The 16,838-nt window shown below is 37.1% G+C and overlaps 1 protein-coding gene across 1 annotated transcript in view; it reads right to left on the bottom strand.

Moving 5' to 3' along the window:
* Positions 1-707: 707 nt before the first annotated feature.
* Positions 708-16,838, bottom strand: part of FAM241A (family with sequence similarity 241 member A) — a 51,266-nt gene continuing 35,135 nt past the window's right edge. Inside the window, exon 2 of the mRNA XM_053566730.1 lies at positions 708-2,894. Within this exon, the coding sequence (XP_053422705.1) occupies positions 2,649-2,894 (246 nt within the window). The 3' untranslated portion in view covers positions 708-2,648. The remainder of the gene's footprint in view (positions 2,895-16,838) is intronic.

The raw sequence follows: 16,838 nt of genomic DNA, 5'->3' as shown, positions 1-16,838 counted from the left end.
GTGCTGATGTATTTAATAATGGGCTCTTCAGGAAAAAAAAAAGACCCCTGATTTGTAGTGTTTGACAATTTTTTTTTTTTGCATAAATATTCCCACCATAGCCAATTTCAAACTACCAGTGTCAATGAAAGCAGAAAAAAACATATGCAGTTGGCTCTTATAAGCCATTGCAAGCCGGCTACAGCACACTACTGAACTAAAAATGATCTAACCAGTAGCCAGGAATGGGAATATACCTTGTACGTGACAGCTTAAGATATGAGAGAATTGAGTTCTAAAAAATACAGGGTTTTTACTTTTGGAAAAATTGATTTACTCATCTACAGTTAGATTATTTGTAGACCTTGACCTTTTCTTTTGAGAGGGCTGGCAGTATGAATGTACATTATATAATCTAATAACCTTAGCATTTTAACTTCTATTTCTTTATTTATAAGCAATAACAGCTTCTAAAAATGGCTTATATATGAGATTAAAATGATTGAGAATTGTTTTGAACTTAATTCCTTATACCACAAAAGAAAAACATTATCAGTTTCATTTCAGGATTGTTAGTATAATCTGCACTCTCATATATATCACAAAAGAAAATATTTTATCTCTATTAAATTAGTAAAACTTATTTTTTTCCATATCAAAGCAAAAGATTTGATGGTATAGTGAACTAACCAATTAGTAATATATGTAGAAAGAATACCAGCAAAATATCTTATTTCATTATATAATTTAATAATGCCCTATTAACAGCAGTGAGCAGATACATAGTATTTACAGTACACTAAACAATTACTATTAATATTTACTTTTAAAATATTTTCAACATTAGGCACTGGTGAAACCACAGCTCTTATTTGTACACTATATTTTTGTTGCATTCCAAAGGAAAATTAAAATTCTTGGTAGCATTAGAAAAGAATATACCTATTAATATTTTACAGATATACAAATTCTCATGACTTTTGAAAACTGCACAATTCTAGTGTGTACAAATGAATACACCTTTTCAAACAGTTTACACTTATACTAAGTTCATAAAAGTTACTATAAAAATATTGCAAATGCAATAAAAACACAAAGATATAGTACAAATTCTTTTGTTTTTAGAAAGTCAAATTTAAAAAGGCCTGTATTTATACAAATGCATAACACCTTTTAGTGTCCCCTGACTGATATTTCTATTCAGGATTATCTGGTTTTAGACATCTAAGTTTAAAGTATTTTATTATTTTCTGCTTCAGAAAGAAAAGACACCAAGAATAAAGGGAACACATTTTAAAAATAAGATTGGGTAAAAACTTTATGAAGTAGAGTAGTAAGCACTCTACATGTGTTAGTTATTGCCCTACCAAAACCAAAAATTCCCTGCTATCCCATTTTTCTCATATTTAATTTCTTAATTATTTAAATCTCTCCTTTGTTTATAAAGTCTTTGAGACAAAATTATAAAGATTTAGGCTCTCTAACAAACTCCAAATATCATGAAAGCCATTTTTCATTTTCCAAGCATATTTTAAGAAATGTTTATTTCAGTATAAAACTTCAAAGTGCTGAATTCAGACACATTAATAATATGGCTAGCCAATTACTGACTTGGCTTTAGCCTTAGAAGCATATTATTACAGTTGGCTGTTAAGTTCCAAATTTAAGTATTTGATTTTATACTGTAATGTTACAGATAATAAAGAAAAGCAGTTTTTTTTCCTGAAAATAACAGTAAAGTATAAATAAATTACTTTTTGCAGAAAAAAAATCTATGCCAAGATAGGAAATACATCGTTTCAAATCTTAGAATTGTTATAGAAAACTACAAAATTATAAATTTCTGAAAAAAATTACACTGAAAATGTCTCCCTTGGAAAAAAGTCAGATACAAGAAAATATAGCATATTATCATTGAGTGCAGTCAACTAGGCTTATGAGACTTCAGAAACTCACAAAAAGTAATTAGCACCAAAATTGTCTAACACTTCAAATTATATACTGAAGTAATTCCAGGTCCAAGTGTTACATTATAAAAAAGTTATATATAACTCAAGAACTTTCCCTGACAATAGTAAATATATTCTTTTCAACTTTTAGGAAATGAGCTAGCTTTACTGATTTTTACCACAATATTAAGGTAGAATATGCTAATTATCTTGGTTCAGGTTGAGCAGGGACAACAGAAATCCAAGAATTTCCCAAATAATGTCAGATAATTTGGTGGGGTACATGAGGAGCAGTTTTCCAATTAAAACCTATTTTTAACTTGTTTCATCCTTCTTCAAAAATGTTTTATTAGAACTCTTTACAAGAACTATATTGCTTGATTTAAATTCTATATTCTATTAGTTTGCCTGCTCACTTTTTGGTGGTGTTACATAAAATCTGGCAGGGGGATAAAGGTATCTAAAGGAGATAGAGATCACAGTAAGTGAAACATGAGTTTTGAATAAGCTAATGTATATTCAAACTATCTATTTAATCCTGCTATAATCAAGAGTTGAATTTAGTTTTAAACAATGTCCACATATATATTTAATTACAAACAGCCAGTACACAATTGGAAACAAGGCAAACTTTTTTGGTGGTCCAAAAGTGAAATACATAACCTCTCCAATTTACATACGTGGCTAACAAATGTGAAACAGCAACTCACTCAGCCATGTTTACTGCTGTACATAAATAATGACAAGACAAAGAACAGCAACTAGCCCAAGGGCTTGCAGGCCAAGGAACCACAGCATAACCCAAAAGAAAATGACTATTACTGGTTCCACGATTCGTTCTCCAAAATACATCCGTGTGAAGCCCATGTTGATGAGATTTTTGTTCAATTCACCAAAAAGTGTCCCCATCTTTTTGTAGTCATCTCCAACAGGCTCACCAGTGTGGTTTTGTGATTCTTCAACATCCTTTAAAAAACAACAACAAAATATGAACATAAAAATAAGAAACAGGTAAAGTTTAATAAATAAGAGCAATAGCTATCTTCTATCTTACAGTTCTCTCTCTCTCTCTTTTTTTTAATTGTTGGGGATTCATTGAGAGTATAAGAAACCAGGTTACACTGATTGCATTTGTTAGGTAAAGTCCCTCTTACAATCATGTCTTATTCCCAAAAGGTGTGGCACACACCAAGACCCCCACCCCCCTCCCTCCTTCCCTGTCGCTGCTTTTCCTTTCCCCACCTCTTCCTCCTTCTCAACTCTCTGCTCTCCCCTTCCCCCACACCTACCGCGTCAGTAATTGTCATTAATTGTCATCATATCAAATCAAAGTTCTTTATCTCCCAAGGGACTGGGCACATTTCTGACAATTACTTAAATAAATACTTATTAACTGAAAACAGGAGGAATGTTCTTTTTGATCCTGGAATTGAAAAAACAGCTGCTTAAAATGAGGAATGGCATCTGTATTTCTTTTTTATTTTTTTCTGAGACAGAGTCTCAAGCTTTCGCTCTGGCTAGAGTGCTGCGGTGTCACAGTTCACAGTAACCTCTAATTCTTGGGCTTAAGCAATGTTCTTGCCTCAGCCTCCCAAGTAGCTGGGACTACAGGTGCCCGCCACAATACCCAGCTTTTTTTGGTTGTAGTTGTCATTGTTGTTTAGCAGGCCCGGGCTGGATTTGAACCCACCAGCTTAGGTGTATGTGGCTGGCGCCCTAGCCGCTTGAGCTGCAGGCACCAAGGCCACATTTGTATTTCTAGTGGTAGTGACCATGATTTCAGAATAACCTTTCTGTCACTTTCCTGTTTTATAAGGGAGAGTCCCAGGTTGCTGTGTCCTAGTAAGCTTTCTTTGATATTAAGACTTTAAGAAACCAAGCCTCAGCTGACTGGAGCACGTCTTGCTGTTACTCTTGAGCAATCCTAAGCCATTATTGCCGTGATTGTTCATTCTTAGGCCCACGGCCGTGGACTCCACTGTAGGCCCTTATATAATTTCCTGTCCATTCTACAAATGTCCTAACTGCCCCTTATGAATCTCATCAAGACAGAAAAAGTTTTTAAACAGGATTGATTCTTTACAATGAGGCCAAAGTTCACCAAGAAGTTAATGCCACAGAGAATGTCTATGTGTACCTAGTTATATATACCCAAAACTATTATTTCCATTATCTCCCAATCTTATTACAATTAAGGCCATCATATCAATTATTACTCCACTATCTCTCAGCTTCAAACCCACTCTTGGGATCTCTGCAAATGTTTCTGCCTTCCTGTCACCTCTGCCAATACAAGTACCAGAGAAACACTGCGTAGAGGGAGAAGAAAGAAATTTGCTCGTTTCCTTCAGATGGGTTTCTTGATCCTGTTAGTCTCACTCTAACAATAGTTCTTCCTTGTGGCAACAGTTCTTTCCAGTAGCAGCAGCTAATTGTGATTTGGGGTTTTTCTAACACTTGCAGAACCAATGTCAAGGTGCCTTCTTGAGACACCAGCTCCAGGGTGCTCCTTCCTCAGATATTGGTTCCAAGGTCTATAGGTCCTTCCTCTCAACATAGAGACGCCAGTAACAGGGGAGCAGTGACCCATTCTCCCAAATCTGTATTTCATCTCATTGGGGGCCTTTTCTCAATCTTCTCAATTGTAGTAATTCCATCTCTTTTCTCTGCTGCAAGTTTGCTACTCACTTGTTTTTCTGGTAGACAGAAGTGAAAATCCAAAAGTAATTTTAAAAATTACACAAAAGTAGAGCTCAAAAGTAAATCTGGCTTGAAAACATAAACTTAGTGATGACCCATTGGTGGCTAGGATGATGGCTGCTTCTGGCTGTTATGTTGTATTTTAATGCAATGGTTTCTAAGCTTTAGCTTACATTAGCATCTCTTGGAGAGCTTGTTAAAGCACAGATTGCTCGGCCCACCACCAGAGTTTCTGCTTCAGTAAGTCTGGAGTGAGGCTTGGAGTATGAGAATTTGCATTTGTAATAGGTTTCCAAGTGATGCTTATAATACTGGACTGGTGACTATCCTTTAAAATCATTGTCTTTATGTTTTCTTTCTGCCTTTTTCATTCTTTAATATCTAGTTAACAATTACTTATATTAAATATCTTTGTTAAAATATAGTTTAAAATTAGTATAGTTTCTCTCACCTCACTAGACCCTAGAATAGTCACCAAAGAAAAACTATGCCATGTAGGTGCCATAATTGTAATTATAACTTATTAAATATTAATTAAAGTATATTTTTAGGAGTCGCGGTTCAAATAACTATTGAACACCTACTTGCTCATAGTAGGTACAAGATGGAGAATTTTTTGTATGTTAAATAGAACCATTAGGTAGAAGGTTTCACATAATAACCAATCACTAAATATCATTAAATAGGCTGTTTTGGCCAAAGGAAAGTAAAATTATCTTAAAAAGGGAGTGTCATAAAAATTACCTGATACAAAGAGCCAATCAATTTGAGGAAGTTTTAAGATATTCTTCAAACATCTGAATTAAACTTACATCCTTCAGTAGAAACCAAAGCTTGATCATTTCAGTCATAAATCAATAAACTACTAAAAATATTTTTTTCATTTTAACAATGAGGACTATGAAAATTCTTTTTTTTTATTCCACATATTTAGTTAAAATACATCATCAAGGGAAGATTGACTGAAGAAAATTTAACTTATGTTTGACATAGTCAGGGAAAAGGATTTTCAGTTTGACTTTAAGAAGAGCACTTTCCCCATATACTAGTAATTTATGTAAAGCACAGAGTGCTGAGGGAGATTGGTGAGATAGTAGAAAATGAGACTCAATGGGTCATCACTAAGTGTATGTGTTCAAGCCAGATTTACTTTTGAGGTACACTTTTATGTAATTTTTAAAACTACTTCTGGATTTTTACTTCTGTCTACCAGAAAAACAAAATGATGCAGTTCAAATGCAGGTTGTAAGCCCTTAAACTAGCTGAATGACCTTGGCCCGACTACGTCACTTTCCTGAGCCTCAGTTCTCTAATGCATAAAATGGATATCATCCTTTTTTGTTACTGGTAGTTTTCTATTAAATTATAATTTGTTAATCATCTTTTTTTAAAACTATTTCTAAATTATCTTTTTCTTCACTAGTATGCTGCACTTAGGTATACTTTGTTTCTTGATTTCCTATACTTTTATGTGTTCCCTGATAATACACTACATTAGAAAAAACAAACTTGTTCTTGCCTTTCTTTAGGGTAGAATCTGAAGAGTCCTTGGTTTAATCTGCAATTCCCCTGGTCCCTATTCCTTTTTGCTTCGCCAGTGTTTAGCACAGTTTTTTCTTTTCTTTTCTTTTCTTTTTTTTAATTTCAGATTAATTTGAGGGTACAAATGATCAGGTTACAACGTTTGCGTGTGTTGGGTAAGGTCCCTGTTGTAGTTGTGTCTGGCCTCCAGGAGGTGTGCCACATACTTTTTACATTTTGCCCATTAGGAAGGAGCACAGCATTCTCTTCCCTCCTCCCCTCTGGCTGCCCCACCCAGCATTGTTGCTATTGTTTCTGTACTTTTTTGTTTTTCAGTTTTTATTAAAGTTCTTAAAAAAAAATTCTTTTTTGCTCTTCCCAATTTCTTGCTATGTACCCATTGTTCTTTGGGGTTTTTTGTTGTTACTGAAGCTTAAGACCTTTTCTTCAGTACTTTTGTGGTTTTAGTACAAAGGAAATATCCTAATCTAATATAGTAGGTACTCTCTGAAGGTTTCTGTAAAATTCTTTGCAAATGAATTAAATCTATAAATTCTTGTGTTTTTTTAAGGGGAAGAAGTAGGTGTCACAACACTTAAATCAAGATAAGGAGTTAGTTAATCAGGCCAGGTGAGGATCACAACATCTCAGATCTTGGGAATAGCTAGTGGGACTGAGCCTGGAAGACACAGCAGGGACTGGGGTGGTCAAACTGTGGCTGTTGCAGCCTGCTGCTACTTCTTTTTTTAATTATAAAAAGTTTCATGTGCATAAAAAATTAGAGAAAGTAGTACAATAAACCCCTGAACATCTATAAGTCAGGTTTAGTAACTACTACAATTTTGCCTTCTTAGTGAAATATTTCTTAATCTTGGGCAGAGCCTGTGGCTCAGTGAGCAGGGCGCCAGCCCCATATGCCGAGGGTGGCGGGTTCAAACCCAGCCCCGGCCAAACTGCAACAACAAAAAAATAGCTGGGTGTTGTGGTGGGCACCTGTAGTCCCAGCTACTCGGGAGGCTGAGGCAGGAGAATCGCCTAAGCCCAGGAGTTGGAGGTTGCTGTGAGCTGTGTGATGCCACGGCACTCTACCAAGGGCCATAAAGTGAAACTGTCTCTACAAAAAAAAAAAACAAATAAATAAATTAAAAAAAAAAAAAGAAATATTTCTTAATCTTAAACCAAAAAAGTCCCTAGAATGCCTAAAAGTAACATGAAATGAAATTCTGTAGAAATAGCAAAGATATCTAGCAATGAATTGGATCAGAAATCCAAACAATTTTAAAAGAAGATATTTAAGAATATGGAGAAGAGGGAAGCAGAGCAAGATGGCGGCCGAGTAACAGCTTCCTTGCATCTGGGCACCGTGAGTCTGGGGAGATAGGACTCCAGGCATCTCTGGCTGGTGGGATCTGCCTATCATCACTCCTATGAGGATACAGGGAGTCAGCGAGAAACTTCTGGACCCCAAGAGGAGGACTAAAACAGTGGAAAACCGGCAAGTGGTCAAGTGTGTTCAATCCGTCTAAACCCGCCCACAACTGTAAGTTCAGTAGCAGCGAGACTGCAAACCAGAAAGGCCTTGCCTGTGAACTGTTTTGGTGTCCTTGGACTTGGCACTGAGTTGAACTGCCTTGGGGAGGGCCTCAGTGGGAGTGCGGAGAACTTTGGCCGTTGTCTAGGGCCCCAGTCTGAGCTGCTGAGCCAGACGGAGCTAATAGTGTTTGGCGGTGGGTCACACGGAACCATTGTCAGTGATCTGCCCCGGCAAGCTCCGCCCTCAGGGTCACAGAGCTAGAAGGGTGGAAGCTGGTAACCCAGCAACCAAGTAGCCTAAGGGTGGGGTCTGAGCCGCCTTGCAGCCCAAACCCTCAGGGGCAGAGTGAGACTGGTTTTGGCACACTGGGTAAGTGGATAGCCACTTCAGCAGTGATTCCAGCGAGAGAGCTGGGAAAGCTTCTGCTCAGCAAGTTTAAAAGTTCAAAGTGCCTTTTAAGTGGGCTGAAGAAAGATTTAGGGTGTCTACCTGCTGGGGTTTGAGAAATCAGCAGCCTCCAGTTGTATCAGAACTGTGATTAACATCTCATACCCCAGAAGACCACGTATTGCCCAGACAATATTCAATAACATACAAACTGCTTTGTTTTTGGTTGTGGATTTTTTTCTTTTTTTTTGTTTGGTTGTTTTTTTTTTGTTTATTTTGACATTGTTGATGTTCCTTTGTTTTTTAATTTCAATCCTTTCCATACAGATCCCTTTTTCTTTCTCAATTTTTCTAGTTTAATTATAATTTCCCATTGCTGCCTTTTTTAATAACTAGAACTTCATTTTTGCTAGTGTTTCTACTGCTATCATTTGGTTTTTCACCCAATTTTATCCGCGTAAAGTTTTCTGTTTGCTTGTTTTGGTTTGATTTATAGCATTTTTGTCTTTCCTCTCTACTTGGTGGAGGTGGGGTACTGTGTCTGATCAGGTTAGCAAAGAGCTGCTGACCTCAAGGGAAACACCCAACTGGGCACCCCCAGAAGGTGGGGTTTTTTTAAGGTTGTGTCAAAGTACCCTACTGTACACCTATATTGCCCTGTCTCCCTCTTTCTGTGCCTCTCTTCTTTTTGTTAATATTCCTTATACCCACCCCCTCTCCTTTCTCTATCTTTCTTTTTTTTCTTATCACTCGGTCCTCCTTTCTTTCATCCCTTTTTTGCTCTTCAACCTTCTCACCCTTCTGGTCCTGTAACCCTTAGTCCACAGGCACAAGAACTTAAAGAGCAAGAGGAAGTGAAAGGAAAATTAGGGCAAGGAAACAGATAAAAGAAATCACTCATGAGGAAGAATCAGCAGAAAACTCCAGGCAACATGAAGAACCAGTCTAGAACAACCCCACCAAGGGACCATGAGGTAGCTACTGCAGATGATTCCACCTATACAGAAATGTTAGGAATGACAGAAAGGGTATTTAGAATACACATGTTGAAAACAATGAAAGAAATGATGGAAACAATGAAGGAAATTGCTAATAAAGTGGAAAATAACCAAAAGGAAATCCAAAAACAGAATCAAATAAGAGATGAACGATATGAAGAATATAAAAAGGATATAGCAGACCTGAAGGAGCTGAAACAGTCAATTAGGGAACTTAAAGATGCAATGAAAAGTATCAGCAACAGGTTAGACCATGCAGAAGAAAGAATTTCAGAGGTAGAAGACAAAGTTCTTGAGATAACTCAGACAGTAAAAGAGGCAGAAAAGAAGAGAGAGAAAGCAGAACGTTCACTGTCAGAATTATGGGACTTTATGAAGCGTTCCAACATACGAGTTATAGGAATTCCAGAAGGGGAAGAAGAATGCCCCAGAGGAATGGAAGCCATACTAGAGAATATTATAAAAGAAAATTTCCCAAACATCACCAAAGATTCTGACACACTGCTTTCTGAGGGATATCGGACCCCAGGTCGCCTCAACTCTAACCGAGCTTCTCCAAGACACATTGTGATGAACCTGTCCAAAGTCAAGACAAAAGAAAAGATTCTGCAAGCTGCCAGGAGTAAGCGCCAGTTGACCTACAGGGGCAAATCCATCAGAGTGACCGCAGACTTCTCTAATGAAACTTTCCAAGCAAGAAGACAATGGTCATCTACCTTTAATCTACTCAAACAGAACAATTTTCAGCCCAGAATTCTGTACCCTGCTAAGCTAAGCTTCAAAATTGACGGAGAAATCAAATCATTTATGGATATACAAACATTGAGGAAATTCGCCACAACAAGACCAGCTCTACAGGAAATACTTCAACCTGTTCTGCACACTGACCACCACAATGGATCAGCAGCAAAGTAAGAACTCAGAAATTAAAGGACAGAACCAAACCTCCACACTGATGCAAAAGATAAAACTAAGCAATGGACTCTCACAAAATAAGACGAATAGAATACTACCACACTTATCAATTATCTCAATAAATGTTAATGGCTTGAATTCCCCACTGAAGAGACATAGATTGGCTGACTGGATTAAAAAACACAAGCCATCCATTTGCTGTCTGCAAGAAACACACCTGGCTTCAAAAGACAAATTAAAGCTCCGAGTCAAGGGTTGGAAGACAATTTTTCAGGCAAATGGAATTCAGAAGAAAAGAGGAGTTGCAATCTTATTTTCAGATACATGTGGATTTAAAGCAACTAAAGTAAAAAAAGACAAAGATGGTCATTTTATATTGGTCAAGGGAAAACTACAACAAGAAGACATTTCAATTCTAAATATTTATGCACCCAATTTAAATGCTCCCAGATTCTTGAAGCAGACCTTACTCAGTCTGAGCAATATGATATCTGATAATACCACAATAACAAGGGACTAACACTCCTCTTACAGAGCTGGACAGATCCTCTAAACAGAAATTAAACAAAGATATAAGAGATTTAAATGAGACCCTAGAACAACTATGCTTGATAGACGCATATAGAACACTCCATCCCAAAGATAAAGAATATACATTCTTCTCATCACCCCATGGAACATTCTCCAAAATTGATCATATCCTGGGACACAAAACAAATATCAACAGAATCAAAAGAATTGAAATTTTACCTTGTATCTTTTCAGACCATAAGGCACTAAAGGTGGAACTCAACTCTAACAAAAATGCTCAACCCCACCCAAAGGCATGGAAATTAAACAATCTTCTGTTGAATAACAGATGGGTGAAGGAAGAAATAAAACAGGACATCATTAACTTCCTTGAGCATAACAACAATGAAGACACAAGCTACCAAAACCTGTGGGATACTGCAAAAGCAGTTTTGAGAGGAAAAGTCATCGCTTTAGATGCCTACATTCAAAAAACAGAAAGAGAGCACATCAACAATCTCACAAGAGATTTTATAGAATTGGAAAAAGAAGAACAATCTAAGCCTAAACTCAGTGGAAGAAAAGAAATATCCAAAATCAAATCAGAGATCAATGAAATTGAAAACAAAAGAATCATTCAGAAAATTAATGAAACAAGGAGTTGCTTTTTTGAAAAAATAAATAAAATAGATAAACCATTGGCCAGACTAACTAGAAATAGAAAAGTAAAATCTCTAGCAACCTCAATCAGAAACGATAAAGGGGAAATAACAACTGATCCCACAGAGATACAAGAGATCATCTCTGAATACTACGAGAAACTCTGTGCCCTGAAATTTGACAATGTGAAGGAAATGGATCAATATTTGGAATGACACCCTCTCCCTAGACTTAGCCAGGAAGAAATAGACCTCCTGAACAGACCAATTTCAAGCGCTGAGATCAAAGAAACAATAAAAATGCTTCCAACCAAAAAATGCCCTGGTCCAGATGGCTTCACTCCAGAATTCTATCAAACCTTCAAGGAAGAGCTTATTCCTGTACTGCAGAAATTATTCCAAAAAACTGAGGAAGAAGTAATCTTCCCCAACACATTCTATGAAGCAAACATCACCCTGATACCAAAACCAGGAAAAGACCCAAACAAAAAGGAGAATTTCAGACCAATCTCATTCATGAATATAGATGCAAAAATTCTCAACAAAATCCTAGCCAATAGATTACAGCTTTTCATCAAAAAAGTCATTCATCATGATCAAGTAGGCTTCATCCCAGGGATGCAAGGCTGGTTTAACATACGCAAGTCCATAAACGTTATCCACCATATTAACAGAGGCAAAAATAAAGATCACATGATCCTCTCAATAGATGCAGAAAAAGCATTTGATAAAATCCAGCATCCTTTTCTAATTAGAACACTGAAGAGTATAGGCATAAGTGGCACATTTCTAAAACTGATTGAAGCTATCTATGACAAACCCACAGTCAATATTTTACTGAATGGAGTAAAACTGAAAGCTTTTCCTCTTAGAACTGGAACCAGACAAGGTTGTCCTCTGTCACCTTTACTATTCAACATAGTGCTGGAAGTTCTAGCCAATACAATTAGGCAAGACAAGGAAATAAAGGGAATCCAAATGGGAGCAGAGGAGGTCAAACTCTCCCTCTTTGCTGACGACATGATCTTATACTTAGAGAACCCCAAGGACTCAAACACAAGACTCCTAGAAGTCATCAAAAAATACAGTAATGTTTCAGGATATAAAATCAATGTCCACAAGTCAGTAGCCTTTGTGTACACCAATAACAGTCAAGATGAGAAGCTAATTAAGGACACAACTCCCTTCACCATAGTTTCAAAGAAAATGAAGTACCTAGGAATATACCTAACGAAGGAGGTGAAGGACCTCTATAAAGAAAACTATGAAATCCTCAGAAAAGAAATAGCAGAGGATATTAACAAATAGAAGAACATACCATGCTCATGGATGGGAAGAATCAACATTGTTAAAATGTCTATACTTCCCAAAGCAATCTACCTATTCAATGCCATTCCTATCAAAGTACCTACATCGTACTTTTGAGATTTGGAAAAAATGACTCTGCGTTTTGTATGGAACCGGAAAAACCCCCGTATAGCTAAGGCAGTTCTTAGTAATAAAAATAAAGCTGGGGGCATCAGCATACCAGATTTTAGTCTGTACTACAAAGCCATAGTGGTCAAGACAGCATGGTACTGGCACAAAAACAGAGACATAGACACTTGGAATCGAATTGAACACCAAGAAATGAAACTAACATCTTACAACCACCTAATCTTCGATAAACCAAACAAGAACTTACCTTGGGGGAAAGACTCCCTATTCAATAAATGGTGTTGGGAGAACTGGATGTCTACATGTAAAAGACTGAAACTGGACCCACACCTTTCCCCACTGACAAAAATTGATTCAAGATGGATAAAGGACTTAAATTTAAGGCATGAAACAATAAAAATCCTCAAAGAAAGCATAGGAAAAACACTGGAAGATACTGGCCTGGGGGAAGACTTCATGAAGAAGACTGCCATGGCAATTGCAACAACAACAAAAATAAACAAATGGGACTTCATTAAACTGAAAAGCTTCTGTACAGCTAAGGAGACAATAACCAAAGCAAAGAGACAACCTACACAATGGGAAAGGATATTTGCATATTTTCAATCAGACAAAAGCTTGATAACTAGGATCTATAGAGAACTCAAATTAATCCACATGAAAAAAGCCAACAATCCCATATAACAATGGGCAAGAGACATGAATAGAACTTCCTGTAAAGATGACCGACGAAGGGCTAACAAACACATGAAAAAATGTTCATCATCTCTATATATTAGAGAAATGCAAATCAAAACAACCCTGAGATATCATCTAACCCCAGTGAGAATGGCCCACATCACAAAATCTCAAAACTGCAGATGCTGGCGTGGATGTGGAGAGAAGGGATCACTTTTACACTGCTGGTGGGACTGCAAACTAGTACAACCTTTCTGGAAGAAGTATGGAGAAACCTCGAAACACTCAAGCTACACCTCCCATTTGACCCTGCAATCCCATTACTGGGCATCTACCCAGAAGGAAAAAAAAATCCTTTTATCATAAGGACACTTGTACTAGACTGTTTATTGCAGCTCCATTTACAATCGCCAAAATGTGGAAACAGCCTAAATGCCCACCAACCCAGGAATGGATTAACAAGCTGTGGTATATGTATACCATGGAATACTATTTTCAGCCATTAAAAAAAATGGAGACTTTACATCCTTCGTATTAACCTGGATGGAAGTGGAAGACATTATTCTTAGTAAAGCATCACAAGAATGGAGAAGCATGAATCCTATGTACTCAATCTTGATATGAGGACAATTAATGACAATTATGGTTATGGGGGGGAAGCAGAAAGAGGGATGGAGGGAGGGGGGTGGGGCCTTAGTGTGTGTCACACTTTATGGGGGCAAGACATGATTGCAAGAGGGACTTTACCTAACAATTGCAATCAGTGTAACTGGCTTATTGTACCCTCAATGAATCCCCAATAATAAAAAAAAAAAAAAGAATATGGAGAAGAAAATGGGCAGTGTTCTTAAATTAGTGCGATTACAGTCAAGGAATGTCATTATAGTATTCTATGTATGTAGGCTATTCCTTCAAGCACTATAATTCTAAAGGGTACAAACTGTGTGTTGGTAAATGCTTAACAATGGGCTTTGTGGAGGGCCGGGGGAAGCTATTTGCCAATTCTGTATGTTTGTTCAATTTGTATAATTTTAGTACTCTCACTGTAGCCAATTTCAAACTGTTAACAGCCAGCTTACACTGTTTCTGAAAATTTAACACTCAGTTTTTAAGGTCTGGTAGGAGCCAGCACCAGCACTTCACAGTAGGAATAGTACTTGAGATAAGTTAAGATAAAGACCTACATGGTCATTGATCTCTCCCTATTTCCATCAATTGGTATATTGTTATTTTTTTAAGTTTATGAAATTGATAAATTGGAATAGTTAAGCAGAATCACTACAAGTCAGTTGAAATTGGAACACTGTATTAAGAAATAAATATATTATGATGAATAGTGACTGTCAGATTGAAGGAAATGTGTGTAGTGACACAAAATTTCTGTACGTAACAGAATTTTGCTTTTTGTGGTTTGTTTCATGCAGATATCAAAAGGCATCCAATTCAATCATTTTTACATATGCATATGTACAATAACATTTAAATCACCTGGTTGATTTGTGAGGAGGAGTGTGCTTTGTGGGGGGTTTTGAAAAAGCACCCTCCTCCATCTATATGCCAGATCCAAAGGCCAGGAACAGGAGGATTCTTGACCTCCTCCCTGTTCCACATGTCCCATACAGCTTATCACCATATCCTCTTTGATTTACCTTTTAAGTATTTCCTTAATGTGAATACACTATCCATCTACTGCTATAATACTAAACAATCTTACTAACATTGCTTGCCTTGACTATTCCAATACTTTCCTAACATTGCTCTTGCATGGACCCATTAGCTCCCCTTATAATCTGTATAACACACTGCAGCCACAGTGTTTCAAATTGCAAATCCAATCATGCCATCTCCTTCCTGCTTTTCAGATGAAGGCCAAAATCTTTAACATGATCTATGAGGCCCTGCTTAGTCTGGTTTCTATCTGGATCGCTGGCCTCATTCTGTCATCAACATCCCTCTTTTTATTTCAGCTTCTTACATAGGCAATGCTCTTGCCTACCACAGGGAGTCACATATGTGTTTTCTTTGCCTGACAGTCTTTCCTCCCTGCTTTTCTTAGTAGTTAAATCATGCTCTTCTTTTAGTCTTAGTTTAAATCTCAGCTCAGTCTCATATAATCAGTCAATGGCCTTTCAATGTATTCTAATTCACATTCAATGTCCATATGTAGGTGATTATTTGATGTCTAACTGTACTTCAACTCCTTGAGGAAGAGGCAATATCTATTTTTGCCAGTCACTGATATCCTCTGATATGAGTAAATAATAGGGACTATGTCCTGGGAATAGCAGTGCATAGAAGAAGCTCAATTCATGTTTTTTGAATAAGGCTGGGCGCAGTGGCTTTGGGACGCCGAGGCAGGTGGATTGCCTGAGCTCACAGGTTTGAGACCAGCCTGAGCAAGAGCAAGATCCTGTCTCTAAAATTAGCCAGGCATTGTGATGGGTGCCTGTAGTTCCAGCTACTCGGGAGGCTGAGGCAAGAGAACTGCTTGAGCCCAAGAGTTTGAGGTTGTTGTGAGCTATGATGCCATAGTACTCTACCAAAGATGACAAAGCGAGACTCTGTCCCCCCCAATATATATATATATATTTTTATTTATATAAATTTATATATATATTTTGAGTAAATAATATTTTATCTTGTGTTTTCCTGGCAAGAATTAGGGCACTATTTGGTAGATTTTCTATCTTGCTCACTTTTTACCAAACAAAAGATGGTCCTTATTTTCCAAAGTATTATTTATTATAGTAATCTCAAGGCAATGTATAGATTTTTATGAGACTAGTAGTATCTCTGACGTGGGTATTATCTAGCATCCATTCCTTCTTTCCCCTTCTTACGTAGTATTACAACCTTAAACCAGGCCATAGTCTTCAGGTGAGGTTAATCCCTCGTGCAGTTCCAGAGATGACAGGTCTAAGAGTAATTTTTAATTTACCAGCAGCTGGTTTTGGAAAGTACATGTGATCCACTTTGGAACAATGACTTTTGTATGTCTTCTAAATAAAATTCTTCCTAACCCGTTTTCCCGAAAATAAGATATCCTCTGAAAATAAGACCTACTTACAAGGCAAGATAAGACGTCCCCTGAAAATAAGACCTAGCACATCTTTGGGAGCACACCTTAAAATAAGACTTATTTTCGGGGAAACAGGGTAGCAACTCAGGGACAACTTTGGAAAATGATCCTTATCTTCTTCTCCTTCTCCATAAATACTCTTTAAGTAAAGAGAACTTATTGTACTTATATTAGTTTTCTATAGCTGCTTACAAAATTGCTACACATTTTAATGGCTTAAAACAATACTTTTTTATAGTTTTGTACATTAAGAAGTCATCTTGGAGGGATTAAGTTTCTTTTTTGGAGCGAATTTATTTCCCTACTTTTCCAGCTGCGAGAGGCTGCCCTCATTCCTTGGCTCCTGGATCCCTCCCTTCATCTTCAAAGCCAGCAATGTTGCATCTCTCGGACCATTCTTCTGTCCTTAACATTTCCCTATGACCACAGTGGAGGGAGGTTCTGCTTTTAAAGATCTGTGTGATAAAGTTTGGCTCAACTGAATAAGTCAGG

This window comes from Nycticebus coucang, chromosome 1, assembly GCF_027406575.1.
Source record: "Nycticebus coucang isolate mNycCou1 chromosome 1, mNycCou1.pri, whole genome shotgun sequence".
Taxonomy (NCBI): Eukaryota; Metazoa; Chordata; class Mammalia; order Primates; family Lorisidae; genus Nycticebus; species Nycticebus coucang.
This window is presented reverse-complemented; position numbering and strand designations above follow the sequence as displayed.